This window comes from Pipistrellus hanaki, assembly GCF_964339955.1.
Source record: "Pipistrellus hanaki genome assembly, chromosome: 4".
Lineage (NCBI taxonomy): Eukaryota > Metazoa > Chordata > Mammalia > Chiroptera > Vespertilionidae > Pipistrellus > Pipistrellus hanaki.
This window is the reverse complement of record NC_140506.1, coordinates 36,739,108-36,763,415: the sequence shown is the minus strand read 5'-3', so window position 1 is coordinate 36,763,415 and position 24,308 is coordinate 36,739,108. Positions and strand designations below refer to the sequence as shown.

Genomic DNA, 24,308 nt, shown 5'->3' with positions numbered 1-24,308 from the left:
CATTTGGTAGAAATGTCCGAGACTGCTTTGATCATAACTGAATGACAAAGTGGTAAGAGGTATAAAATCACCAGATAGCCTGGTATGTGAGCCTGGGGGCATCCTTGATGCTTCCCTTTCTCTCATCCCCACATCTAAGCCACGTCTGGGATCCTCACTTCACTTCTCTCCACTGTCAGAATGCAGGCTGCCCTCAGCTCATCCGAACTCAGCAGTGCAGTGCTCCCAATCCAATCTCATTTTTTTGGTAATCCTTACCCTAGGAGATTTTTTAATTGATTTTTAAAGAGATTAGAAGCGAAGGGAGAGGGAGAGAAAGAGAGAAACATTGATGTGAGATAGACATATCGATTGGTTGCCTCCTGCATGCACCCCTATCAGGGCCAGGGAACCTGTAACCAAGGTACATGCCCTTGACCAGAATCAAATCTGGGACCCTTTAGTCCATGGACTAACACGCTATCCACTGAGCCAAACCAGCTGCAATTCTTGATTATACAGAAGAGTTCTGGCTTTGATGGAAGAAAATTCTGATGAAAATTTTCTAACTCAGGCTTTATGTTGTTGGTAGTTTTGTGTCTCCCCCACCCCCCAATATTATGAAAAGGAATAAAAACTTGGTTTAGATGAAAAAAATAGTATTATCTTAATCAGCATAGCTTACACAATGGACTTATTAAGCAATTTTTTTTCTTAAGATTGAACATTCTTGATCAACAACTTCATGTCAAAAATTAATGCTTTCATGTATGTGACCTGACTTCAGGGAGATGGGGCGTTTGAAGGCTGGGTGAGAGAGAGAGCCATGGGAACGTGTCCCTGGAGACCCTCCCTTCATTTACATGTAATGAAAATGACAGTGTGAGGGGCAAATACAGAATTTCTTTCATCATCCTTTCTTACAGAAAATACTTTGATGAGCATTTCCTCAGATGGCAAAAGTATCTGATGCATAAATCAAAGACCTTTCCTGTCTACCCTGTTATCAAAAACCACTTGAAAACACAGGACTCAAAACCCCAGCCAAGCAGCAAACACACCTTCCTGTTTCCCAAAAGGGAACAAAACACCTCACACCACACTCAGGACCCCCGTCCTCAGCCACTGCTCTCTTAGCTCCTCAGGCCACGGGCGGGCCGGGGCCCACGGAAGCCGATCCGGACATTTGGTGTCAGATCTCCTCACTTCAGCTCATTTCATGAGCCGAAAAGACTCAATGCAACATCCTCTCTCCCCTTTGATCTTGATGATAATTTAAAATGTTACTTATATCAAAGCAACACACATTGGTTTGATATAAATAAAGGTGCATCTGAATTTTTAAGCTTACACAAGATTAAAAAGAAAAATCCCAAGCTGTTTTTAGTACTTTGCTGTATGCCAGAAAAGTGTAGCTATATTTCTTCCACTATTACATATTCTTTTCCTTTAAAAAAAATTTTTTTTAAATTAAAAAAACATGAGTAACATTGGTTAATTATACAGGTTTCAAGTGTTCGGTATTTTCCTGGAAACCCTTCAGTCTCCCCTGAGTGTGTGTGCAAGGCCAGACCCACCGTGTCCAGATACCACGGTGTCCCTTGGTCCAGACGCTCGCACTCCGTGCTGGGCCGCTGGCCTCCCCGTGTGTGTGGGTCCTTACAGAGGCGCCCTCCCACTGTGCAGCCCGAGATAACCTTCTCGTGTCCTTATCTCGTGGGAAAACACTTAAGGCAAGCTACACTCAGGCGAAAAGATATTCTTTTCCCCCCTCGTCTAGTTACTCTTTTAATGGCTTTCCCATGCCTAAATATAAGCACCACTTGACTTCAGACCTGCAAATATTGAGTTTTGTAATATGGAGACACAAGAGTGGTTCTCAGACTTCAGCCAGAATTAGAATCACCTAGAGGGTTTGTTAACCAGGCCACTGGGCCCCGCCCCAGGAGTTTCTGATTTGCCAGGATCTGTAGCCTCATGGGACTGAGGGTCATGAAGAAGCTGAGTAAATGCATGTTTTTCATCAGACTCCTGGAATGAGGCTCTGACATCTAACCAGAAACCTGGCCTTCAGCAACCAGGACAAGATTTTCCCAAAAGGAGCAGAGCTGCTTTAATGGCGAACACCCCAAATTCTTCCTACTCCCCCCCTTCCAGCAACGGCGCTGCAGGATCCACACTCACTGGAATCTTGTTCTTAGAAATTACTTAAATGAGGTGCCAGAAGCTTAAATACAATCCTCTGAGAGGAACACTGCTCTGAAACAAAAGACCCTTCAGGCACAGTAGCTGCTGTCCCTACAGGTGGGTTTTACATTTTGATTCGCTGCATCCACAATGTGACGGAGGTGGCCATAGGAGGCTGCAGCTGGAACAGTCAGCACACATTGCTGCAGGCCCAACCAGCACCGGTCCCACGACCTGCAGGAGCGGCGGGGTGCGGGGTCCGAGGCACTAGCTTTCCCCGAGGCCCAACGCTCTTCTGCAGACAGTTCGCCACCTCATCCTCTTAGCATCTCCACGAACCCAAATGCCCTGCTGCACCTTCGTCTCCTGGCGCATCACATGCACACGTTAACTTGGTCTCATCAGTAGATGGAGGTTGGATCGGGGCAGGGAATGCATGGTATGATTTACTTCCGTCCCAGCACCCACCAGGATGGTGCTGGACCCGGAAGCACTGAGAGCGGGGTAGGGAGTGTCAGAGGAAGTGAGGCAGGGGCAGGGGACAACCGCAAATCTGAGCTCCAGCGGCATCTCCAGCTCCATCTATCCCACGCGACACCACATCACGGGACCCTGCCAAGCCGGACCACTCCTGCCTCTCCTGCCACCTCTGGTTGTGTTCTGTCCATACCTCCATGAAGGACCCGTAAGGGTCCTTTCTCTCACGTGACTGATCAGAAAATGAACATTTATTCCTTTGCAACCATAGTGCTAACTACTTTAGGGTTTGAATCCTGGTTCTACCACACAGGACCTATGTGAAAGCTAGACAGGTTTCCTAACCGCTCCAAGCCTCGCTCTCCTCGTCTGTAAAGTGGGGATGACAGCATCTGCCACAGGCAGTTGTGAGGATTACAGGAGTAAATGTAGGAAAAGCACTTGAGAAGGAAGTGGTACAACGTGATCAACACACAGTACAAACTATTATGATTATTAAAACCTAAGATCCTTGATAAGCCCCCTTGATCGGATAGTCACTGAGGGAGTTCGGCAGTGCCAGTGGCTGACGGGGTGCAGGGCACTGGGGCGTGAGGCGCCCAGGGGAGCTGGGTCCCGTGTGTGCAGTGCTGAGTGCACTCGGTAGGTGAGCGGAGAGGGCGGACTGGGGAAAGTCACAGAGGAGAACGTGACTTGTGTCAGGTGAGCACAGTTCTCCAGGAGGAAGGAAGAGCAGGCTGCCGGGAGGGAGCAGAGACCAAAACGCCCAGAGTCAGGTAAACGGTGTGCAGGGAACTGTGATGAGCATGGTGTGGCCACGGCCAGTGTGAGCGAATGAGGAGGAGAGAGGCAGAGGTGGAGCACAGAGCCCTGTATGCTCCTAAGAAACGCCTGACGACTGTTTTAGATGATGGGCCACTGGGGAGTCCTTGAAAATGAGGACTGAATGGTTCGCTGATCAAGATTCAAAAACCTGGCTGGCTGGAAAAAACAGGTATCTCTACTGAAGCCTGTTATACATTTTACTGATGAAAACTAGGGCACTGGTGTTCTGTAAATATAAGTGTACCTAGTTCTGTAAATGCGATTTTGTTATAACCTAGCCTTGCCCATTCACTTACACATCACCTCTGGTTGCTCTCCTGCCACAAGGGCTGGGCCAACCATATTTACTATCGAGCCCTTTAAGAAAAAAAAAACCAAAAAGAGGCCAACTTGATCTAAAGAATGCACAGCACACAATTCCTACATATTAAATGATCAAATACTCTTTATCATAAATTCTTTATAACCAATTGATTGTCATATGTTTTTGTTGAGTGTTTGCTGAACTCCTGAATAAGTAGCTCTATCTGTGGTTGCAGCTGATGGAGCAGAGGAGGTCGGCGTGAACGTGAGCGGATACGTTCCCTTACATCACGCAGGAGAATGCAAGTACAGTAACAGCTGCATAGGAGTTGCACACATTTGTCAAGATGTGAGCAACTTCTTTGCTGAAGCACATCGTTTTTGGATACTGGATGGGCATTTCTTCAAATTTTTGTGCTGTTCACAAATGAAACAGAATGGTGCACATCTAAATTCAGTATAATTACCATTTTCTCGCTCACTTTAAGTCTAGAAAATAAAAATAAAAAAGTCCTGGGGATTTTTAAGTTCAAGGTGGCAATGTAGGAGGCTCTTGAATATCATCCCAGACACACTAAATCTACCACTGAGAAAACAACTCCCTCTGAACAAAATCCAGAAACAGGCTGAGCAACCCCTACACACCAGGCGAGTGGGAAAACCCCACATCCACGGGGGTGTAATCATGTGGAAACTCCATTTCTGCAACCCACCCTTCCCTCCTCCGTCTCCTTGACTCAGATTGGCCTTGTCCAATCTCAAGGCACCATGGCTCACTTGCCCTCCCTCCCTTTCTGTTTCCTTCCACCGCTGAAGCCTGTAGGTCATCAGGTTCTGGTCAACTTCAAACTGTCTTAAGAAAAAGCCTCAGGGCCGAAACCGGTTTGGCTCAGTGGATAGAGCGTTGGCCTGTGGACTGAAGGGTCCTGGGTTCGATTCCGGTCAAGGGCATGTACCTGGGTTTCGGGCACATCCCCAGTAGGGGCATGCAAGAGGCAGCTGATCGATGACTCTCTCTCATCGATGTTTCTAACTTTTTCTCTATCTCTCTTCCTCTCTGTAAAATATCAATAAAATATATTTTTAAAAAAAGAAAAAGAAAAAAGAAAGAAAGAAAAAGCCTCAGGTCGGGGGATGAAGGGAGCAGAGTTTTGGTCGAACTAAAGGTAACATTCTGACCTCTGCTGGGTTTCAGCCCCAGGCCCGTGAAAGCAGAAACACTAAGGACCACACCTCCATGGCTGGTAACAGAACCTGATACAGTAATCAACCACTCCCTACTCGGGCCCTAACCAATCAGCAGGGCCCACGACCCAAACTGCCTGGGTCCCAATAATTAGTAATTTCCCCCCATATACTCTGTCCCTGTGCGGGCCACAGGAGAGGTGGGTTTTAGGCACCAGCTCACCTGTGCCTCTAGGATTGGCACCATTTCCTTAAATAAACCTTTACTTTTTTTGCTACAAACTCCTGTTCATGTTTTGTTGGGTTTTGATGCATGCAGGCAAATGAATCCCCTTAGTCTGGTAACAGGGATAGGAGAGACTGAGAACAAATCTTGCCCAAAATCCCACTCTTAGGGGCAAACACACAGTTGGGAAAAAACTCACAGTTCCTCCCTGAGTAATGCAGGATTTAGACTCCACATCTGGCCCCAATTTGTAGACTTTCACATGAGAGATGGCCCCCAGAACATCTAGCTTTGAAAGCCAATGAGGCTTGCATCCATCAGACTATCAGAAATTAATAGACAGTTCTTAAAGGGTTCACAAAGACTCTCCGTGGCTAACCCCAAAGGCCCAGTGGAGAGACAGCAAACATCAGTCTTTCTGTGAAAGAGGTCTATTTGCTTATCTTAAAATGCTGGCCAGAGGGTTAGGCTTTTAATTATACCCGCATCTAGGAGCCAACTCTGGGAGGCTGGCAGATACTGTCTTTTTTCTCTCTCTCTGCTCCACCTCATGTTGCTGGTATCTCCCAGACGGGAGGAGCACCTGCACATATATGGCACCTTGGTTACTGTGGCTGCCATGCAAGGAAGACCCCTGAATCACCTGCCCTGATGTCCAGTGGGGCTCATGCTCACAGGTCACACAGGACTGTAACTAACAGTTATTAAAAGACTATCCCACCAGGTCAGCAGATAGCAACACGCATTCCCTACTCTTCGCCTATAAGAGGTGCACTTGCATCCTTTAAAAGCTGTTGCCTAAGGGTCTGGCTTCCCATCAGTTCTGACTAAGACTCCCCATTGGGCCACTGACAGGTCTTGGCACACTTTCAACTATTGGGGACCACTAAGAACAAAGTAGGCTGCTTGGACAACCCCCAAAACACGAGAGCCATCCAAGAGCTAGGGTTTATCCCTAAAGGAGACCATGCCCTTGAGAATGGGACAGGTGCTCTTTTATCTAAACCAACACAGAGAGTCCAGAAAAAAACAAGAAACAAGGAATACGTTCCAAATGAACCAAGATAAAACCTCCAAAAATGATTAATTAAATGAAGATAAGTGACTTATCTGACAAAGAGTTCAAAATAATGGTTATGAACATGCTCTCGAAGGTGAGGAAATAATGCACAAAGTGAGAATTTCAACAAAGAGAGAATGTTAAAAAAAAAAAAAAGGACCAAAGAGAAATCACAGAGCGGAAAAATACAATGACTAAACTGAGTAAGTCAGTAGAGGGGTTCAACAGCAGGCTAGATGAAGCAGAATAAAGGATCAGCAAATGTGAAGACAGGGCAGTGGAATTCATCCATTCGGAGCAGAAACAGAAAAAGAATGTAAAAGAGTAGACAGCTTAAGGGAATTATGAGACGAACATCAAGTGGGCCAATATTCCCACAGAATCCTATCATGAGTTCTCAGCGTCCCTGCTCCGAGCTCCTACTTGTGCCTTCAGACCTGCAGCAGGTGCTCCATGCACATCAGCTCAAGGTTTGGCTGTTTAAATGTGGTTTCTCAGAAAAAATGCGGTTATGCAATAGCAGAGGCCTCTCTTTAAATAGCTTTGTGCAAACATGTACTAAAGCTAAATGGAAAAATTTTGTTTATTTAGTGGCTTTCCCAAATATGTCAACAAATATTTGGGGCAGCCACTGTGAGTAGAGTACATACATACAAGCCTAGTGTCATGGTAGTATGTTGATCACATAAAATACATTTCTGAATGTGAACAGCCACCCTCAGGAACACAGAGGTCATGCTTTCGAATGCAGCCTCCTTTTTCTCCCACTTCCTCTCAAGAAGTCGCACTTGGATGTGTGCCTTGGGAGAGTGCAGCAGATATTCTTCGCAGCGGCACCCGAGACACATATTGGCTATACACATATCAAAACTCTGCCTGTAATAACAATCTGGTGCTAGACAGAGCTGCGTCTCTGATTTCCCACAGCTTCCAGAGGCTATTGTGTTAGGGAGTCAAAATTAGTTTTCAAAATCATTTCTCGATGTCTACTGGGCACACACAGTGGGATCCTTGCCCCGAGGTGAGAACTGATCCAGAACATATAAGGTTAGTTGTCCAATGGGTGATGCAGACAGAAGTGTTACCGTCACCCGTTGGTGGGGAGCGGCTCAGGGAACCGCACTTGGAGAGCCACTTGTGTAGTCTAACATCTGGCCAGTGGGTAACTTTCCTAAATAGCTTTTCCTTACCCAGGGCTCAGTCTGCTTCTGTTTGGTTACCTCCCTTGGTGATTAACTCGCTACCTCCTAAGGCTACCAACTTTGGTCAATTCTAATAATTCTTCTTTATACTGAGTCCAATCTGACCCCTTCAAACATTCTAGTGCTTTTGCCTTCAAGGCCCTGTCGCTTCTTCCCCACAAGAGGCCTTCACAAAACGGGAGACCTGTCCTCTTTCCCTTCCTACTCACGGAGACTCTATGCCCTTTGTATCTTGCACACACTTCCTGCAAGCTTGGCCTTGTGCATTATTATGGCAGTAAAAGCTATTTTCCCCCAATCTTTACAGCAATTTCAAGATTAAGTAGCTTACTCTAAAACAAATTATGAATGAACCCCCAAAAGTCCATCTCCAAGTAAAACTGCAGATGTGGCCAATTCAGCCCCCATTTCAGCCTCTACCATTTCCACGCACGTTTCAGATGTGAAAGCGCTTTTCAATCAGCGCCTCCCGAATGTCAGTCCCCAGGCTGGTGTCAGCCTGCAATGGAAGGCACAGTTTTTCCATTAAGCCAGGGCGATTCAAGTTAAATAGCTATTCTTCACTCAGAGACCGTGCCCTGCCTGTTTCCCCTGGTTGGGACAACCTTCCCGTCATGAAACGAGGGTGACACGGTGGCCCATGGAGTGCCAAAGGCAGGGACGCCCCGTTTCCAAGCTCTGGAAAGCCTCGTGCAAAACCCAGGTCAGATCGGTCTCATGCTGCTCTCAGTCAGCCTCCGTCCTGGACACTGAGCAGCCAGGCGGCTGAAGCTGCCTTTGAGCCGGGCGCCGACCTCCCCCTGCTCTCCCCAGGAACGGGCATCTTTCCTGGGGCTGCTCTCTGGGTGGGCCCTGCCCCCTGACTTCACAAGAAAACCACTGCCTCTCACTGGACATGAAATCCCTGCACCTCCCGGAGGCTTCTCCATGAGCGTGGCCATCCCTCCATGAGAAGGGGACTGGGTGATCCAATCCACATCCCCAACTGTAGCCCTGCCTTCCGGCCCCTGCCTCCCAGGCTCTGCCAGGACACTGGCTTCTGGAGTGCTCCCTGCCTTCCCATGGCCACGTGGAGGGGACGGTGGGAAGGCAGGCTGTCCCTGGCCTACCAAGTGAGAAAAGAAAGATTTCCTCTAGAAACGGGTCAGCTAACGTGTCTGTAAGATCCAGGCAGTAACTATTTCAGGCTTTGCAGGCCATACCATTTCTGTTGTAACTAGTTATGCAGCCACAGTGCTTCCTAACGAGGGAGTGTGGCTGTGTTCCAATAAAACTTTATTTACAAAACAGGCTGCCTTTGGCCTGAAGGCTGCAGTTTGTGGCCCCCTGTCCTAGACCACCCCTAAAACACCCTGGGCTCCTCTCCATGTGTCCAGCGCTTGGCTCACACCGCCCACACTGTGCTCTGGCAATGTACCCTGCGTACCTGTCTGTGGCCCCTGTGGCTTCTGGGACAGACTCTGCCTACCTGATTGCGGCACAGAACAGGTTTTCAATGTCTATCTGGGGAGAAAGTGTGTGTATGGCGAAGGGGGAGATGATGTTTATAGCAGGCAAACCTCACTGAGCATGTCCAGCCTCTTGGCAAAGTGCTCCGGGGTCCACGTGCGAAAAGAAGTCTTTGCTGCTGACAGGCAGCACCCGAGGACAGCAGCCCAGCTTACCACGCCCGTCCTCGTTACAACGCAAACCCATGGATACGTTCTGACGTCAGCGCCCCCAGAACCGCCTGCAGACGGGAGCCCTGCCCGTCACAGGCCCACCACCGTTCCCTTCCGCCTCCTTCCGTGAGGAGGAGAGAAAACTCCCTTGCTGCTGAAAAACACCAGTGTCCCTCTAGGCCTATGCAGCACCATTAGGTGACATCAGCGGCTCAGGCATCTGGGCTCTGTGTCCCCCCTCTTCCCAGAGCAGCAGCTGTCTCAGGGCAGTAATGACGTTTCTATTTAGAGCCTCAGAAAACAAGAGGTGGTCCCTCAATTCTGCATCCCGAGTCCTGTGCTCTGGGCTTGCCTGCTTTCCCTGTGCAGTAGGGAGCTCACAGGTGGCAGGAGGACACGCAATTCCACTCAAGCTGAACAACAGCCTGAGGGCCTGCTATGTGCCAGGCAGCCTGGGCAAACAGAGACAAGCACGTCCCAGCGACCCCACACGAAGAGAGAGGGCAGCGAGGCACCCACATGGCCATGATGACGGTGGGATGATACACGGCAAAGCAGGGACTTTGGGGCTTGCGGATGGAGAAGTTTCCTGGGCGGGACCACAGGCCCGGAGAAAGCGGGCACATGAAGTGGCAGGGAGCCCAGTCACGGTGACTGAGTGTCCCATTCCTCAAGGAGAGAGAGAGGAGCGGGAGGAGCGGGGCTATGCTGGTGGGAAGCTGTGCGTGGCTGCAGACACGAATTGTAAGGCTCTTCCTGGCAGGGACGGTCAGTATTAGCGCAGCTTCACAGCCCACGCAGGCTGGTGTGCGGGGCCTGGGCTCAGTCGTTTGTCTGTAAAGAGCCACCACGATTTCCTGTGCTCCTCTTCCCTCTTCCTGGGTCACCTCCCACATTATCTCATTCTCCCTCCTGGGATGTCTAAACTTTGCTGTTGAGAGGATTTTAATTTTTTTTTCTATGAAAGTCATTTCCCTTCCTTTTCCCAGAGGTCTCCAAGGCCTTGCCTCTTTGCGTGACTGTGTGGTATTTAGTGAAAATCTCCTGGTTCCAGATAACATGCTTAGTGCCTAAGAAGGCATTTTTATGTTGTACTAAATTTCATGAAAAAGCACAGAATCACGTTGGCTATTCTAGAATAGTTTACTAGGATAGCCAAGTGAATCTTGAGAAAGAAGAACAGAGCTGGAGGCATCATACTTCCTGATTTCAAGCTATATTACAAAACGATAGAATCAAAGCAGTATGGTATTGGCATAAAAACACAGAAATCAATGGAACAGAATAGAGGGCCCATAAATGAAGCCACATAAATATGATCAATTAATTCATGACTAGGGGGCCAAGACTATACAATGGAGAAAGGGAGTCTCTTCAATAAGTCACGCTGGAAACACTGGCCAGCCACATGCAGAATGAAACTGGGCCACTATCCTATCCAAACACAAAGTCAATCAAGTGGATTAAAGACTTGAACATAAGACCGGAAACTACAAAACTCCTAGGAGAAAACATAGGAAAGAAACTCCTTTACGTTGGTCTTGGTGGTGATTTTTTTTAATGTGATACCCAAAGCACAGACAAAAACAAAAATAAATAAATGGGACTGAACCAAACTAAAAAGCCTCTGCACAGCAAAGGAAACTATCAACAAAATGAACAGAAAGTCTACTATCACATGGGAAAAAGAAATTTCAAACCATTTATCTGGTAAAGGGCTAATAGACAAAATATCTGGAAAAAAACCTCATAAAACTCAACAGCAAAAATAACGCCCCGAACAATCAGATTAAACAAAGGCCAGTGGATCTGAACACATTGACGCTTGAGCAACAAAGGGGTTTTCCTGCACAGTGGAAAACCTGGGCATAAATTACAACAGCCCCCCACATCCGTGCATTCCCAACCAGGGGTGAAAAAACATTAGACATTTTCCCTCTAAGACATACAAATGGCCAACTGATGTATGAAAAGGTGTTCAACACAACTGATCAGCAGGAAAATGCAAATGAGAACTACGAGGTATCAACTCATACCCATTAGAATGGCTACTAAGACATTTCTTGTCAAAAGGATGTGTGGAAAGATAACCCTTGTGTATTGTTGGTAAGAATGTAAACTGATGCAGCCACTACAGAAAACAATAGGGAGGTTCCTCCAAAAGTTAAAAATAGAACTACGATATGATCCAGCAATTCCACTTCTGGATATTTATCCAAAGGAAACGATAAATGTTCATCGCAGCATTAATTATACAATACTAAAGACATAGAAATAACCCAAGTGTCCTTCAACAGATGACTAAAGAAAATGTAGTGTGTATATATATATATATATATATATGTGTGTGTGTGTGTGTGTGTGTGTGTGTGTGTACACCCCCCCACACACACAGCAAGTCCTCACTTAACAGTGCCGATAGGTTCTACGCCTTTAAGAGGAACATCATCTAACAAAACAAATTTTACCATCAGCTAATTGATATAAACAACTGTTAAGCTCCTGTGGTATCTCAGCAACATTATTATGAAACAACATTATTCAAGGACCTGTATACGTAATAAATATTACTTTGCCGTAACACAGAAGGAAATCTTGCCTCTTGCTACAACATGGATGGACCCTGAGGACATTATCCTAAGTGAAATGGGTCACAGAAAGACAAATATCATATAACTTGCATGTGAAATCTAAAAAACACACACAACAAAACCGAACTCATACATACAGAGAATAGGTTGGTGGTTTCCCGAGGTGGGTGGCAGATGAAAGGGTGAAGAAGATCAGAAGGTACAAACTTCCTATTATAAGAGAAGTACTTCGTGGGAGTGTGATGTACAGCACGGAAACTATAGTTAACAATACTATTGTGTACATTTGAGAGTTGTTAAAAGAGTAGGTATTTAAAGTTCTCATCACGAGAACAAAATTCGTAACTACATGTGGTGACCAACACTTAGTAGGGGATCATTCCGCAATATACTCAACTGTCCATGGGTACCTTCAGTGGGCCCGTCCCAACTCACAGCCCTGCGCAGGCCCCTCACTCTGCCCACTGCCCTTTGGGGGACCCCCTCCTCACTGGGAGGAGCCCAGGCATCTTTGGGTCCTGGGGTCCCCACTTTACTTCTTTGCCTGGCTAGGCTTCACCTTCTGACCCCACATTTGACAAGTCTCCACGTCCCACTAGAATGGATTGTGCCCCGAAGTCCTTCATTTCCTTTAGCTATACTGTCCCTCCCTTTAAAATTCTCATCTATGTCAAAGGCTACGTGGTATGTTTTAAAAAATAGATAACGAGCGACGGTTGAATATTTTTCAATCAACAAACTTTAAAGCATGAAGTGAAAATACACATAATCCAGTATTAGAAGTATAAATCAAAAAGAAAAAAAACCCATGTTGTCCTCTATGATAAAGTTCTCTACAAAGGAAGGTTCTTAAAAAAGCAACTGATTAAAATTCTTCTCCTGCAGAAGAACACTCAAATGGATTGTTCTGCATGATGTAATGGTTTTGAAAAAACCACAGTACTAACTTGGAATGATTCTTGTTTTTGATATAAACTTGTAGGGATGAAGTGTTCAAACACATCGATACTTTTTATTTGCTTAAGAAATTAAGATAGAAAAACAAAACATTTTTTAAGTCCTATGCATCACTCAGATGGTAGTACAGGCTTGCAAGGGAATTTTTTTTTTTTTTACCATCTGCCAAAGGAGCCTAATTTTCCCATAAACCTTCTTAATTGGCAACGACAATTAGAAATGGAGAAAGACAAGCAGAGAGCAGTGGTGAGAAGGTAATGCGCGGCCAAGCTGACAGAGCAAATGAAGCAAGCTGGGTACCGTACCTGCTTATTATTGTCAGCGGTACAACACAGCTTCTTGAGGGAGACAAAATGCCTAATTTTCCTAATAACACAAATAATTAGTTATTAGTGAGTCAGGTATAAGACAATCCAACAAATCAGCAAATGAAAACATCAACAGAAACTTTTTAAAAGCAAAACTCCAGGGGATATTCTAGGGCAGATGTACAATTCACCCAAAGCCCGGTCTACAGCAAAGGACTTCTCACACACAGCCCGCACACGCCTCCCGAAACTGGGCCTCCTTTTACATCGCCGCTGGCTCCGAGACGTTTTCCTAACGAGCATTTCATTCCGTGACCGACTCCTAAAGCTTGGCTCCCAGTACCTGCCGTGATGGGATGAAATGCCACTCCAGAAAAAATTGGCTTTATTCTGCTGACGCTAATACTTTTATAGCTTATATAGAAAGCAAAAGGCTCATTTGGATAATGGTCAAATTGCAGGGCAGCTATTTTTATATTTAATCCCATTATTACTGCGCAGCATGGTCATCATAACAATGGCATTTTTTCGGGCAGAGAAAAATCCTCTTACTCCAAGGTCATGGACAGAATCCCATAGCTGCCTGCGGTCTTGCTCATCACCACAGCACAGACCAGGAAGAGGCCACAGGTGCCTCAGCCCTGCACAGAATTCAGCTCAGGGTAGGTTTTCTACTGAGCGTGAAGCCAGGAATCCCAGAGGGCTGAGTTAGATTTCACAGCAATGACTGCCCTTTTCTCTCTCCCTGGTTCTGTCTCTCTTTGTCTCTCTCCCCCTCATCCCCCTCTGGTTTAGTTTTCTCTGGAGAACTCCGAGGAGAGCATAGAAAGTGCTGGTTATCCTGTAATGAATGTCATAAAACAGGAAAAGGTAAAAAAAAATCATCTCCCTACTTTTAATAAGAATTTCCCCTGACAGTTCACTGCCTGCAATGGGGCAGGAGAGGGGGGTGGTGGTAAAATAACATGCTGTCTGGACAAGAGAACGTCTCCTTTTTATCTGCACAGTCAGAAAGCCTCCCTCTGACAGACATCGCCAAGCAGCGGCATGTCTCCTCGGCCCTGGTTACCTAATAATTCTGGTCACACGCACACAAAGTGGATGTCGGCTTCGATCTTCTGAAAGATGGCATAAGGATCATGATAACACCAGGACAGCCATGCGGCCTGAGCAGGGACCGCTGGGAGGGCCACGGAGGACCGGGCGCTCAGCAGAACGTCCCGGGGCCTCTCTCTGCCCTCAGGAGGGGGTCAGGGACTGCCCGTCACCCACCACCCACACGGAGGCACGATGGCAGGAAGCACGAGACGGTGGTCTCTGAACGAACAGGGACACTTTCGAAACGAACCAAGAAAACCGGAGGGGAGACAACCAAGCGACATTTTGCTGACTACATGGCCTGTTGTGTCTACTCCCACAACGACCTGCGAGGGACGGGGGCAGCCAGGGGCACAGGCAGGACTCTCCTCTCTGATTGGCACCGTAACCCCCACCTTTCCTTTCCCCAAACTTCCCACAGCGGTGTGCGCCCCTCATGCTCCGGGGCTGGTGCGGCCCCCAGGCTGGCTGCCCAAGGCTCCTCAGGGGACATGCTGGTCGGGGAGCCTGTTCGGCTTCGTAAACTCAGAATTAAACGGGGAGGAAAAGGAATCGCGCATTCACCTTCTCTCTCCCCCAGGGATAAGGCTTCTCTGGTAACAGATTAAATGGAATCAGATCAGCCTGAGCTTTGGATCAGGCACAACTTTCTCTCCGAAACCACGACCCCCAGGCCTTTCTCCCGAGTTGGATCCAGCCCTGAGCACGGGAGAAGCCAGCCCAGGCCGCTCTCAGGGACAGAAGCCGCTCCCAGCAGTTTTGCTGTTGCTGTGGAGATGGACAGCCTGGAACCCCAGCTCCCTCAGGGGGCAGTGGGCAGAGGGAACCACAGCTCAGGGGGCGGGGCTCCTGGGCGATGCTCCGTGAAGACCAGGAGCGGCAGGAGAAGACAAGGGCCATGTCTGGGGGTTGCTGCCGGCTGCACGGAGGTGGCCTTGGCCCGACGATGCAAGCCCAGCCCTCCTGTACCTGTGGTCTCCCGCGTACCCTGCATTTCCACATGCCCACGCGGCCCTTCAGCTGGAAGTCCCAGAGTTTGCACTCACCCTCCTTGGCCGATCACGGGGGTGATCTTCACGTGCTGCTGGATGCTGTCCCCGGACTTTCGCTTGGCGTAGTAAACCCCTTGCCACTCCTGCATGGAGAGAGAGAGCTCTTACAATCCTCCCGCCGAGGCAGCCGCCGCTCCTGCAGGGGCGTGTGATCCAACTGAGCAATTTATTCCCCCTCGCTTCCAGACCCTTCCACAGAACACTGCTCCGCTCTGGGTCCCGCCGTGCTCTGCCGCAGGGAGGCCCGTGGTCACAGTGCACGGACACAACAGGACCGACCGGCCACCCCGTCTGCCCTCCGGGGTCCCGGGATGCTGGCCCTGCGGGAGGCGCTCCACTCAGCCCTCTGGGTGCGGTGACACCAGGTTAGGGGTTTTCCCGAGGTCTTCCTCAGAATCGTCCCAACAACCTGAGTCTGAGATCATCATCCTTAACGGACAGCTGGGCCCACGGAGGGTCGGAGATTCTAACTAAGGAGCCCCTGTGAGAGAGAGGAGGATGGGCAAGGAAGCCCACCGCCCGTCTGCGATCCCGGGGGGCCTCCAGCCCCAGCTTCTCCGGGTTAGCAGGCTCCTGGGTGTCTCCATGGAAGAGGCAGAGGGCGGGTGGCGATCCCTGCTGTCTCTGGGCCTTGGGGAACTGGCTGGGATGAAGAACCCGGTGACCTGAAGCGGGGACCCGTGGCATCTCCACAATTTCTAGGAGGAGCGGTTCGATGGGAAGCTGGGCCTTTTCTCTGCAGCCTTTTCCCGCTCCCTCACTCACCAGCCCGCCCCGCACGCAGGGCCACCGGTGGGGCAGAATTCCGGTGGGTATTTTGGATTACTTGACAATGTCCTGTTTCTTTCTCAGTCTCATGGCCCCAATTTTTAAAACATTAATTCTGGGCATCATATATCACCCAAACTTACTTTATGTGTGTACAATGGCCCCCCATTAAACGAAAACAATGCTTATCTAACTACTTCGGATCCGAGAAAGCAAAAGGAAAGCAGTAACATGTGAGAAAGCACCCGAGCGCTCAGGAGAAAACGCAGAGGCAGTTCCAGCTGCGACAGCAGCGCGCCCAGCTGGGGGGAGATGCTTCTGCGTTTGCACCACGGCCCTCGTCTACGGGGACCAATGGGAGACGTCTCTCTGTGAACTGGGATGATAGAGAACAGAAACAAAGGAAAACTGGGCCTACATGTGAATACTGACACCAAATACACCTAGTCCCCCAAACACTGGATAAGCTGACACACATCAGCCTGTGGGCGGGACTGGGCGCAGAGGTGTGAGTGATGTTCCAGGAATGACAGGTGGGGCCTATTCAGGCACAGGATGGCATTTCCTTAGACAAAACTGCCAGATTCTGTATCATCGTCTTAAGCCCCAGGTTTGCTTGATATCCAAAATTAACTCATGTTGCAAACATAAACATTTTTCATTTAATTGTAGCATTGCTAGAGGCCCGATGCACTAAATTCGTGCAAGAGTAAGCCTTCCTTCCCCCTGCTGCCGACACTGGCTTCCCTCTGGCACCCGGACCGGGGCTTCCCTCACAGCCCTGGCTTCGTCTGAAGGTCTTCCAGAAGGACTGCAGTCTAATGAGCACATTACGCTTCTATGGTTATAGATGAAAGAAGCCAACCTTGAAGATGGGACACAAAGACCCACAGCAGAAGAGCGTCCAGGCTGTTATTAGGGCTACCCACCTTGCCCTTCCTGATGCAGGTGTTGATGGTGTCCAGGAGGTCGGCCCGGTTCTTATCGCTTTTGGGCAGCTCGGCGAGTTCTTTCCCGAGGAGCTCGCTCTTGTGGTAGCCCATCATCCTCTCGAAGGCTGGGTTGACGTACTGTGAACGGAAGTGGCCACAGGTCAGTTCGGGGGCACCTGAAGCAAAGCCTGCTGGGAGGCAGGGGAAGCTGCTGGGCCCTCTCAAAGCCCACAGCACAAAGGTCAGGTTAGTTCCCTCACACTGAACATGCTCTGGGCAACCTCTTCTCTTCCTCCTCGCTCTTGTGTCATCTTCAGAGGGCTGGTAGGTTTTTATTTATTTTAATTTTTTTAAAAATAAATTTTTATTGATTTCAGAGAGGAAGGGAAAGGGAGAGGGAGAGGGAGAAGGAGAAGGAGAGAGATAGAAATACCAATGAGAGAGAATCATTGATCGGCTGCCTCCTGCACACTCCCCACCGGGGATTGAGCCTGCAACCCAGACATATGCCCTTGACTGGAATCGAACCTGGGACCTTTCAATCTACAGGCCGATGCTCTATCCACTGAGCCAAGCCGGATAGGGTGGGCTGGTAGGTTTTTAAAGGGGCCTGACAAGGTCCCCCCTAAAAAAAACTGCAGTCTCCCAAGTCCAGGCGCCCACCATCCTCAGCCCTTTTGGTCCTGCTCACGGTGAAGGCTGGGAGGGGGTCGTTATCGTGTGACAGCATCGCCGCGTACCGCTCTCGGAGGCACAGGGTTCCGTGCTACCAGGTGCCCCCTGTGGATGCAGGACGCCATGAAAGCACCATTGGCTACAAGTGGGGAAGTGAATAGAGAGCAGGGAGCCCCTTCTCCTGATCACAGCGGTCACCGCCTGTAGTCCACTGTACACAGGGAGGTGCAAAGGGAAGATGTTTCACGAAGAGACCTGACTGTTCAAGTTTGGAGACAGGTGGGAGTGTGCTTGGTGTAGAGCAGAAACGGGCCTGGTCCCTCTGTGGCCCAGGTCGCTGACCACGGGCAGGTGGGCCGGCAACAGGCAATGAGATGAGGACGCGTTCAGATCCATTTCGAAGATACACTCCCACAAATACAGCCCAACGGGACACCTCATGGAAAGGCTTTGGAGTCAGAAAGACAGGGCTACATATTTTGGTTCCACTATTTATTACCAGAGCTTCCCTTGGGTGAGTTCCTTGACCTTGCTGGTCCTCAGTTTCCCCACCTGTATAGTGGGGCATTATGTCTCTTTCACAGGGTTACTGAATGGGAATGAGATACCTTATGAACAGGATGATGACCGGGCCTCAGCATGGTGGGTGCTGATGTCATTGGTTCAGAATGAGAGCAGGTGTGCCTGTGTGCAGTGCGGCATTTGCAGGAGAGCAAACGTTGGCTCTGTCTGCCATGGGTCCACTGTGCTCAACATTGACTTTGGTCTCTACTGAGGAGAGTGAGTGTTCCTCACACTCAGTGCCTCTGCGCAAACCAACCGTGCCCGTCAGAGGAAAGCCTGCATTTCTGAGGATGCTTTACGTATAAATGCCTTACTTTCCAACAAATACAACTAGGTAATTTCAACAAAGGCTTGTCTGCTAACTATACACATTTCCTTAGGAAGCTGGCTTCAGTACGTTAGAGGGCCTTATTATTAGAATACCAACTATAAATAAATGAACACCCTTGAAAATATTTTGTTCCTCAAAGGAACAGATTCCTAGATACACAGGACAAACTGGTGGCTGTCAGATGGGAGGGAGGCTGGGGACTGGGTGAAAAAGGTGACGGATTAAGAAGTACAGATTGGGCCCTAACTGGTTTGGCTCAGTGGATAGAATGTTGGCCTAAGGACTGAAAGGTCCCCGGCTCGATTCCAGTGAAGGCACATGCCCAGGTTGCAGTCTCGATCCACAGTAGGCGGCATGCAGGAGGCAGACAATCAATGATTCTATAATCTATATCATCGTTGATGTTTCTTTCTCTCCCTCTCTGAAATCAATAATTTTTTTTTAAAAAAGGTATAGCCTGGTAGTTAAAACAATCATAGGGAGTGATGCACAGCATAGGGAATTTAGTAGTGTTGTAATATCTGTGCATAATGTCAGGTGGCAGTACACTTATGAGGAATTGCTTTGTACATCATGTAAATATCTAACTAAAATATTAAGTGTCAACCGTAACTGACAAATTAAAAAATAAAGTATTTTGTTCCCATAAGCACTTATAAGCCTTATGGGAAACTCTATAATCCTGATACACTTCTGTGTAAATGCTATCTTCACAGATGGTCCAAAGAATTTAGCCAACCTCCAAAGAAATTACAGGCTCTGATTTGAATACAATTTTATTCTTATTAAATATCTAATTCTTAGCTTAAGTCTATAAGGTTTTTAAAAACATTTTTAAAAAATATTTATGTTTAAAGTATTACATTTGTCCCCTTTAGTCTCCTGTTGGCCCCTGGGAAAACTAATAGGCCACCCTCTCAGTTTTCTTTGAATATTTTGGTGTTCCTTTCTCCAAAGGAAACATGCTAAAGTGTGAGAATTAAAGTGCTTGAAAAAGGGTGGCTCAAACTTAAAAGATTCTACTTCAACATCTAAAGATTAAAAAAAAAAAAGTCCCCATACCTGAATCACATGCTCATCGCTTGTTATTTCTATGGCTTCATGACAGTGGTCTAATGCTGTAAACACTGAATTACAAGCCCTGAAAGTTGCAAAAGATCAATGTTAGTTCTACCATAAAACCATTTAATTTACTCAAGTAAACAGTTCCTCAGGCTCATTAAAGCAATGTTGTACCTTCTGATATTGCTTTGAGAAAAAAAATAACACCTAGGCTTTCAAACTAAATGAATAAACAAAAGCATATATTTTCATGTATGTGATACAAAGAGATGAATTATAAGCAGCAAAATATTCATGGGTCATAAAATGAACTACAGCCTGGCTGATGTGGCTCAGTGGTTGAGCTTCGATCCATGGACCAAGAAGTCACTGGTTAGATTCCTGGCCAGGGCACATGCTTGGGTTTCAGTCTTCATCCCAAGTCGGGGAGAAGGGGGCAGAGTGCAGGAGGCAACCTATTGATATTCACGCATCGATTTTTCTGTCTCTTTCCCCCTCTCCCTTCCTCTATTTCTCTAAAATAAATATATATATATTTAAAAAATAAAATGAACTACATATATGCTGGATGGAACCTTAGTACTGACACAGGAGAACAAAGGTTCAAGGGACCATCTTCTAGGTCCCTCCGTTCTACACCCACAATGCTTTCTCTCCTTGGCCTCTGAAGTTCCTATCAGTTAAGAAAACACACTTAAGCCCAGATAGGATCTGAGGCATTCTGGCCTCTTGCAATAAGCACAAAAGCTTTATCTCCTTTTTTGTGACCTCAAATACACAAGCCTTTCTAGTGCTTTGCTTTTACCCATGCCCGCCAGCCTGCTGTAAGGCAGACATGACAGGATGCCCCTCGCCTGGGTGATGGTACGGGTACAGCTCTGGGGGGGGGGGAGGGGCAGGAAGCAGTTTTCTTGGTGACCTTGGCTGGTTATCCAGAATATCTGAAATCATTTCAGTTTCTCAATTCTTGGAAAGAATTTTAACTCTTCCAAATCTAGAGCAACTCCAAATACAATTAAGTTACTATCTAACAGCAAGTATGTGACTAGTTCCTAAAGTTCTGTTATTTGCACTGGCTGTTGAAAGAATACCAGGGAAGGCTTTTTTATCAGTTACATAAAAGATGTTGATTTATGGGATAGATGTTCTGTAAAAGAAACTTTAAAAATGTTACTCATATTTTCCATGCAAAATGGCACCTAATGTTGCCATCCTGTTCTGAACTATTTGCCAGGCATAGGGCAGAACAGAGTGGGTGAAACCTGGGTCCGTGTTTTGCCTGTTTTAGGATCTCGGACAACTTTTTTATCTTTGCCAACTCTCAGTTTCCTCATCTATAAAATGAGGAAAACAATGCGCGTTTTATAGGCTGTTATAAGAATCAAAACAGTTTCAGGAGACATCTCTCAAAGCACTTGGGACGATATAAGAATTCAACGCAGGCACTTGTTATTTGTAAGATCCCAGAGTCAGATTTCTTGGTTCTCTAAGGCTTTCAAAGGCTGTTGGTGAAAGGGGAATCATGATTATCCCTGAATATCAAACGGAACGGAAATAACAAAACACTAACCAGCAAGGTAACTTTCATGGGGAGTGAAGGATGTCAGCCCAATGAAAGACATGCTTCTCTAGTTGCAGCGACTGAGGTTGCCACTAGGCGTGAGGGTGAGTAAAATACATAATTATGGTGTGGGTGAACGGAGGAGAATATAAACCGAACTGAGACTCCTGATAAGTGCAGTAAGCTTTCTTACTGAAACTGCTCCAGGCTACCTAATTTGAACTATACACTGCCCCATTAGCATCTCTGCATGCTAATAAAACGTCACTTCAAATAAGAGAAAGAGAATTAAGAGGACTTTAACATTACCCATGCTGATACTGCACCGCCTCCCGTGAAGAAGCAAGTCTCAGGAGTATTTCCCAGGGGCCTGAGCAGAACCCACTCGGCACCACAGGAAAGCGGTCCCTGGTCCCCAGAATTTAGACATCAAAGCATGCGCACCGAGGGCTAATTCCTCAGCTCTGAGAGGCGCAGAATGAAGCTCCAGCCCATTTTATGGGATAAATTCCTCTTCTGCCCAAGGGTTTTCTTAAAGTACCCATGTGTCTCAATGAGGTATGCACACAGGTACCTCAGGGTACTATTGCTTCTGTCAATTCAAGAGGCTACTTTATACAAGATCTTAGCTCCAATCTGCAAAATTTATCTATTAAACATTCGCTGTATGATCATCCACACAGTCTAAGATCTTCAATAAGTATAATGCCCAGTGGACAAAGCAAATTGTTATCAACAGGTGAGGCGCGAGGATACTGGTGAGACACGCTCCTGGAGTGCAATGCTTAGACAGAGGCTTTAAACCGATTTGGCTGATGGTTCTATTTGAATGAACCTGCAGCAAAATGAGGTCACCGACTTGAATGGTGTTCTCAAGAGTTTCAAAATTTAATTCCTTAAATTAATTATTAACACTCTTCATGCAGAAGAGCCCTCGCTTCATTTACTTTCTCTTCTTTGGGAACCTTGTAACTCTGTGCCTCAAGTGGATTTTTGTCTTCTTCAGGTTGAGAAGTTGGCAAATTGGAAAAAGTAGCACAAGGAAAAGTAACCTTGGTGTGGAAACCCCTGACGTACAGGTGAGGTAACCATCCCCCCTCACCTCCTTCAGGCCCTCGGAGGCCCAGAGGGAAAGGCAAGCGTTAGAGAAGCTGGGCATGAAGTCTATAGGCGACACAGTGGTGTGAGATGCGTGCGCGCTCGTGCGTGTGCGTGTGTGTGTGTGTGTGTGTGTGTGTGTGTTAGGGAGGGGGGCTTAGGGAGGTGGGCAGAGTTTGTCGACTGAAAGCAGGACACCTGGATTCTATCCAGCGCTACAGCCAACACACTGGGGAGCTGTGACCAATCGTGTCCAGTCTCTCTGGTTCTCAGTGTTTTCCTCCGTCAACTGTGGCTGAGGTGGCTGGGTTCCATAATCTCATGTCCTACCAAAGATACTCTGGAATCTACTCAAACACACACACACACACAGACACACACACACGGCCACCTGGAACAGGGTAGAATTGCCCAAGGTGAGTCTGAACACAAAGCCACACCCCAGCAGGGGTCTGGGAGGGACAGGGCGCAAGCGAGCGGGAGGGAGGCAGCATGGGGCCAAGGTGGGCACCTTCCTGAGCAGGAGGGCAACTGGGCTGTGCGCGAAGCCTCCACAGCTGGGTTTCTCCTGTGATGCCAGGCGGTCACAGAGCCCACATGTCTGTAAACATCCATTCATCACAGAGATGCAGGGTTCCACAGAAAACAGAATTCTGCCCATCTTTTAGAAACTGATGTTTCTGACACCGAAGACTGCTACCTTCGTAAGTAGGACTTCGAGTAAAATAAACATGATGTGGGTATAATGCCTGGATAACAGATCAGGCTAATGAGGGCACACAGCCGGTCTGGCATTAGTATAATCAGCTTCAACTCCCAGTAAGTAGATAAATCCTATCTGTATTGTGGCTGACATAGTTGTCTTCATAATGAAGATGCGTAAGGATTAGAGATAAATGGTCATCCTTCACCCCCACTTCCTTCGACATTCCCCATTCACGAATTCTTCTGTTCTATAAAGCAACTCGTCAAATGCTCTCAGAAATGAGATGTGGCTCTCCTATTTTTAAGAGTTATTCTAGGAAACAGAATCTTAAAACTAGACAGCTTTTGTTTGCTCATGTGGCCCTTGCTTTTCCCGTGGTTCAGTGTGGGTACCACACATGCACACCTCACGGGAGGATGCGCCTTCAACCGTCCCTCGCGCCACCCCTGCAGCACGGGCTGTCCTTGCAGAATGCCTGTCGTGCCACGAATTCAGCTGCAGCTGGGGCGGAATTGCAGGGGAAGCATTATATAATTAGACGATGATTATTCTGGCATTGCATAATAAAGAGCCTCATTTTCCCAGTGACAGTCGCCTGCCTGCCTCTGGGGTGCTGGTAGAGGCTTTAGTGGTCCTTGAATGCCCTGGGGGGGCGGTCATGGTCTGGGGCAGGGGGTTGGGGGTGGGAGGCAGTGTGTGTGACCCAGAGAGAGTCAAACCCTGCGCACACCCCACTCCTCCAACAAAGGGGAGGAAACCGGAGAGTTGAGGCAGAATAGCCAAAAAGCAACAGAAGCAGCAGACCATTTAGCCCTCCTCTGGCTCTCTCAGGTGGAGAACTCCCGTCTTCCCCCATCTCACACACACACACACACACACACACACGTCACCCCGCAGGCCCCCGCCGCACACGGGGCTGCTATCATGCTGGTTGCTCAGGGCTGGGAAGAGAGGCTCTTTGCCAGCCAAGCTTCCGCTGGCTGAGGGGTAAGGAGATGGGTGTGCTGGGCAAACCCTCCTTCCGGGGCCACTGCCTGCTGAGCCAAGTCCATTCGCCAATTGCACACTGACTGGTACTGGGAACTGGAGCCTTTCCCCCAGGCAGCTTCGGTCAGTGAGGAGAGAGAAGTCCTGGGACGTGCACAGGGTTAGGCCCTCGGGAATTTGCCAAGTTCTCAGTCTGATGAACCTTGAGGAGTTTTAAGGCCCTGGCTCTAAGCAGATTTCTTCATTAGCAAATACCCAGAAGCCCTTTCTGTAAGCCCTCATGCTAACTGGCTGGGAATGTTTAGTTCAAGCTGCCAGCGTGACCTCCACCCACTCCCTCTGACATCTGGCGTGTGTGCCATCACATTGAATGTTGCCCAAGGAAACGCACACAATTACCTGAAGTAAAAGGAGAAAATTACCCATCAAAGCAATGAGGTATCTGTTCATGTTTTTGTAGGTATGACACAGTAAAAGATTTAAACCAAATGAAATCTTTCTTTTTCTAATTCT

General features: G+C 47.8%; 1 protein-coding gene across 7 annotated transcripts in view; it reads right to left on the bottom strand.

Annotated features, from left to right (window-relative positions):
* The window catches only part of PDE8B (phosphodiesterase 8B), a 260,529-nt gene that overhangs the window by 28,260 nt on the left and 207,961 nt on the right, over window positions 1-24,308 (bottom strand). For all 7 annotated transcript variants that reach the window (XM_084881266.1, XM_084881268.1, XM_084881267.1 and 4 more), the window contains 4 exons: window positions 19,444-19,522; window positions 16,809-16,949; window positions 15,106-15,194; window positions 12,959-13,019 (listed from right to left, as the gene is read on the bottom strand). In XM_084881266.1, the coding sequence (XP_084737392.1) occupies window positions 12,959-13,019; window positions 15,106-15,194; window positions 16,809-16,949; window positions 19,444-19,522 (370 nt within the window). The remainder of the gene's footprint in view (window positions 1-12,958; window positions 13,020-15,105; window positions 15,195-16,808; window positions 16,950-19,443; window positions 19,523-24,308) is intronic.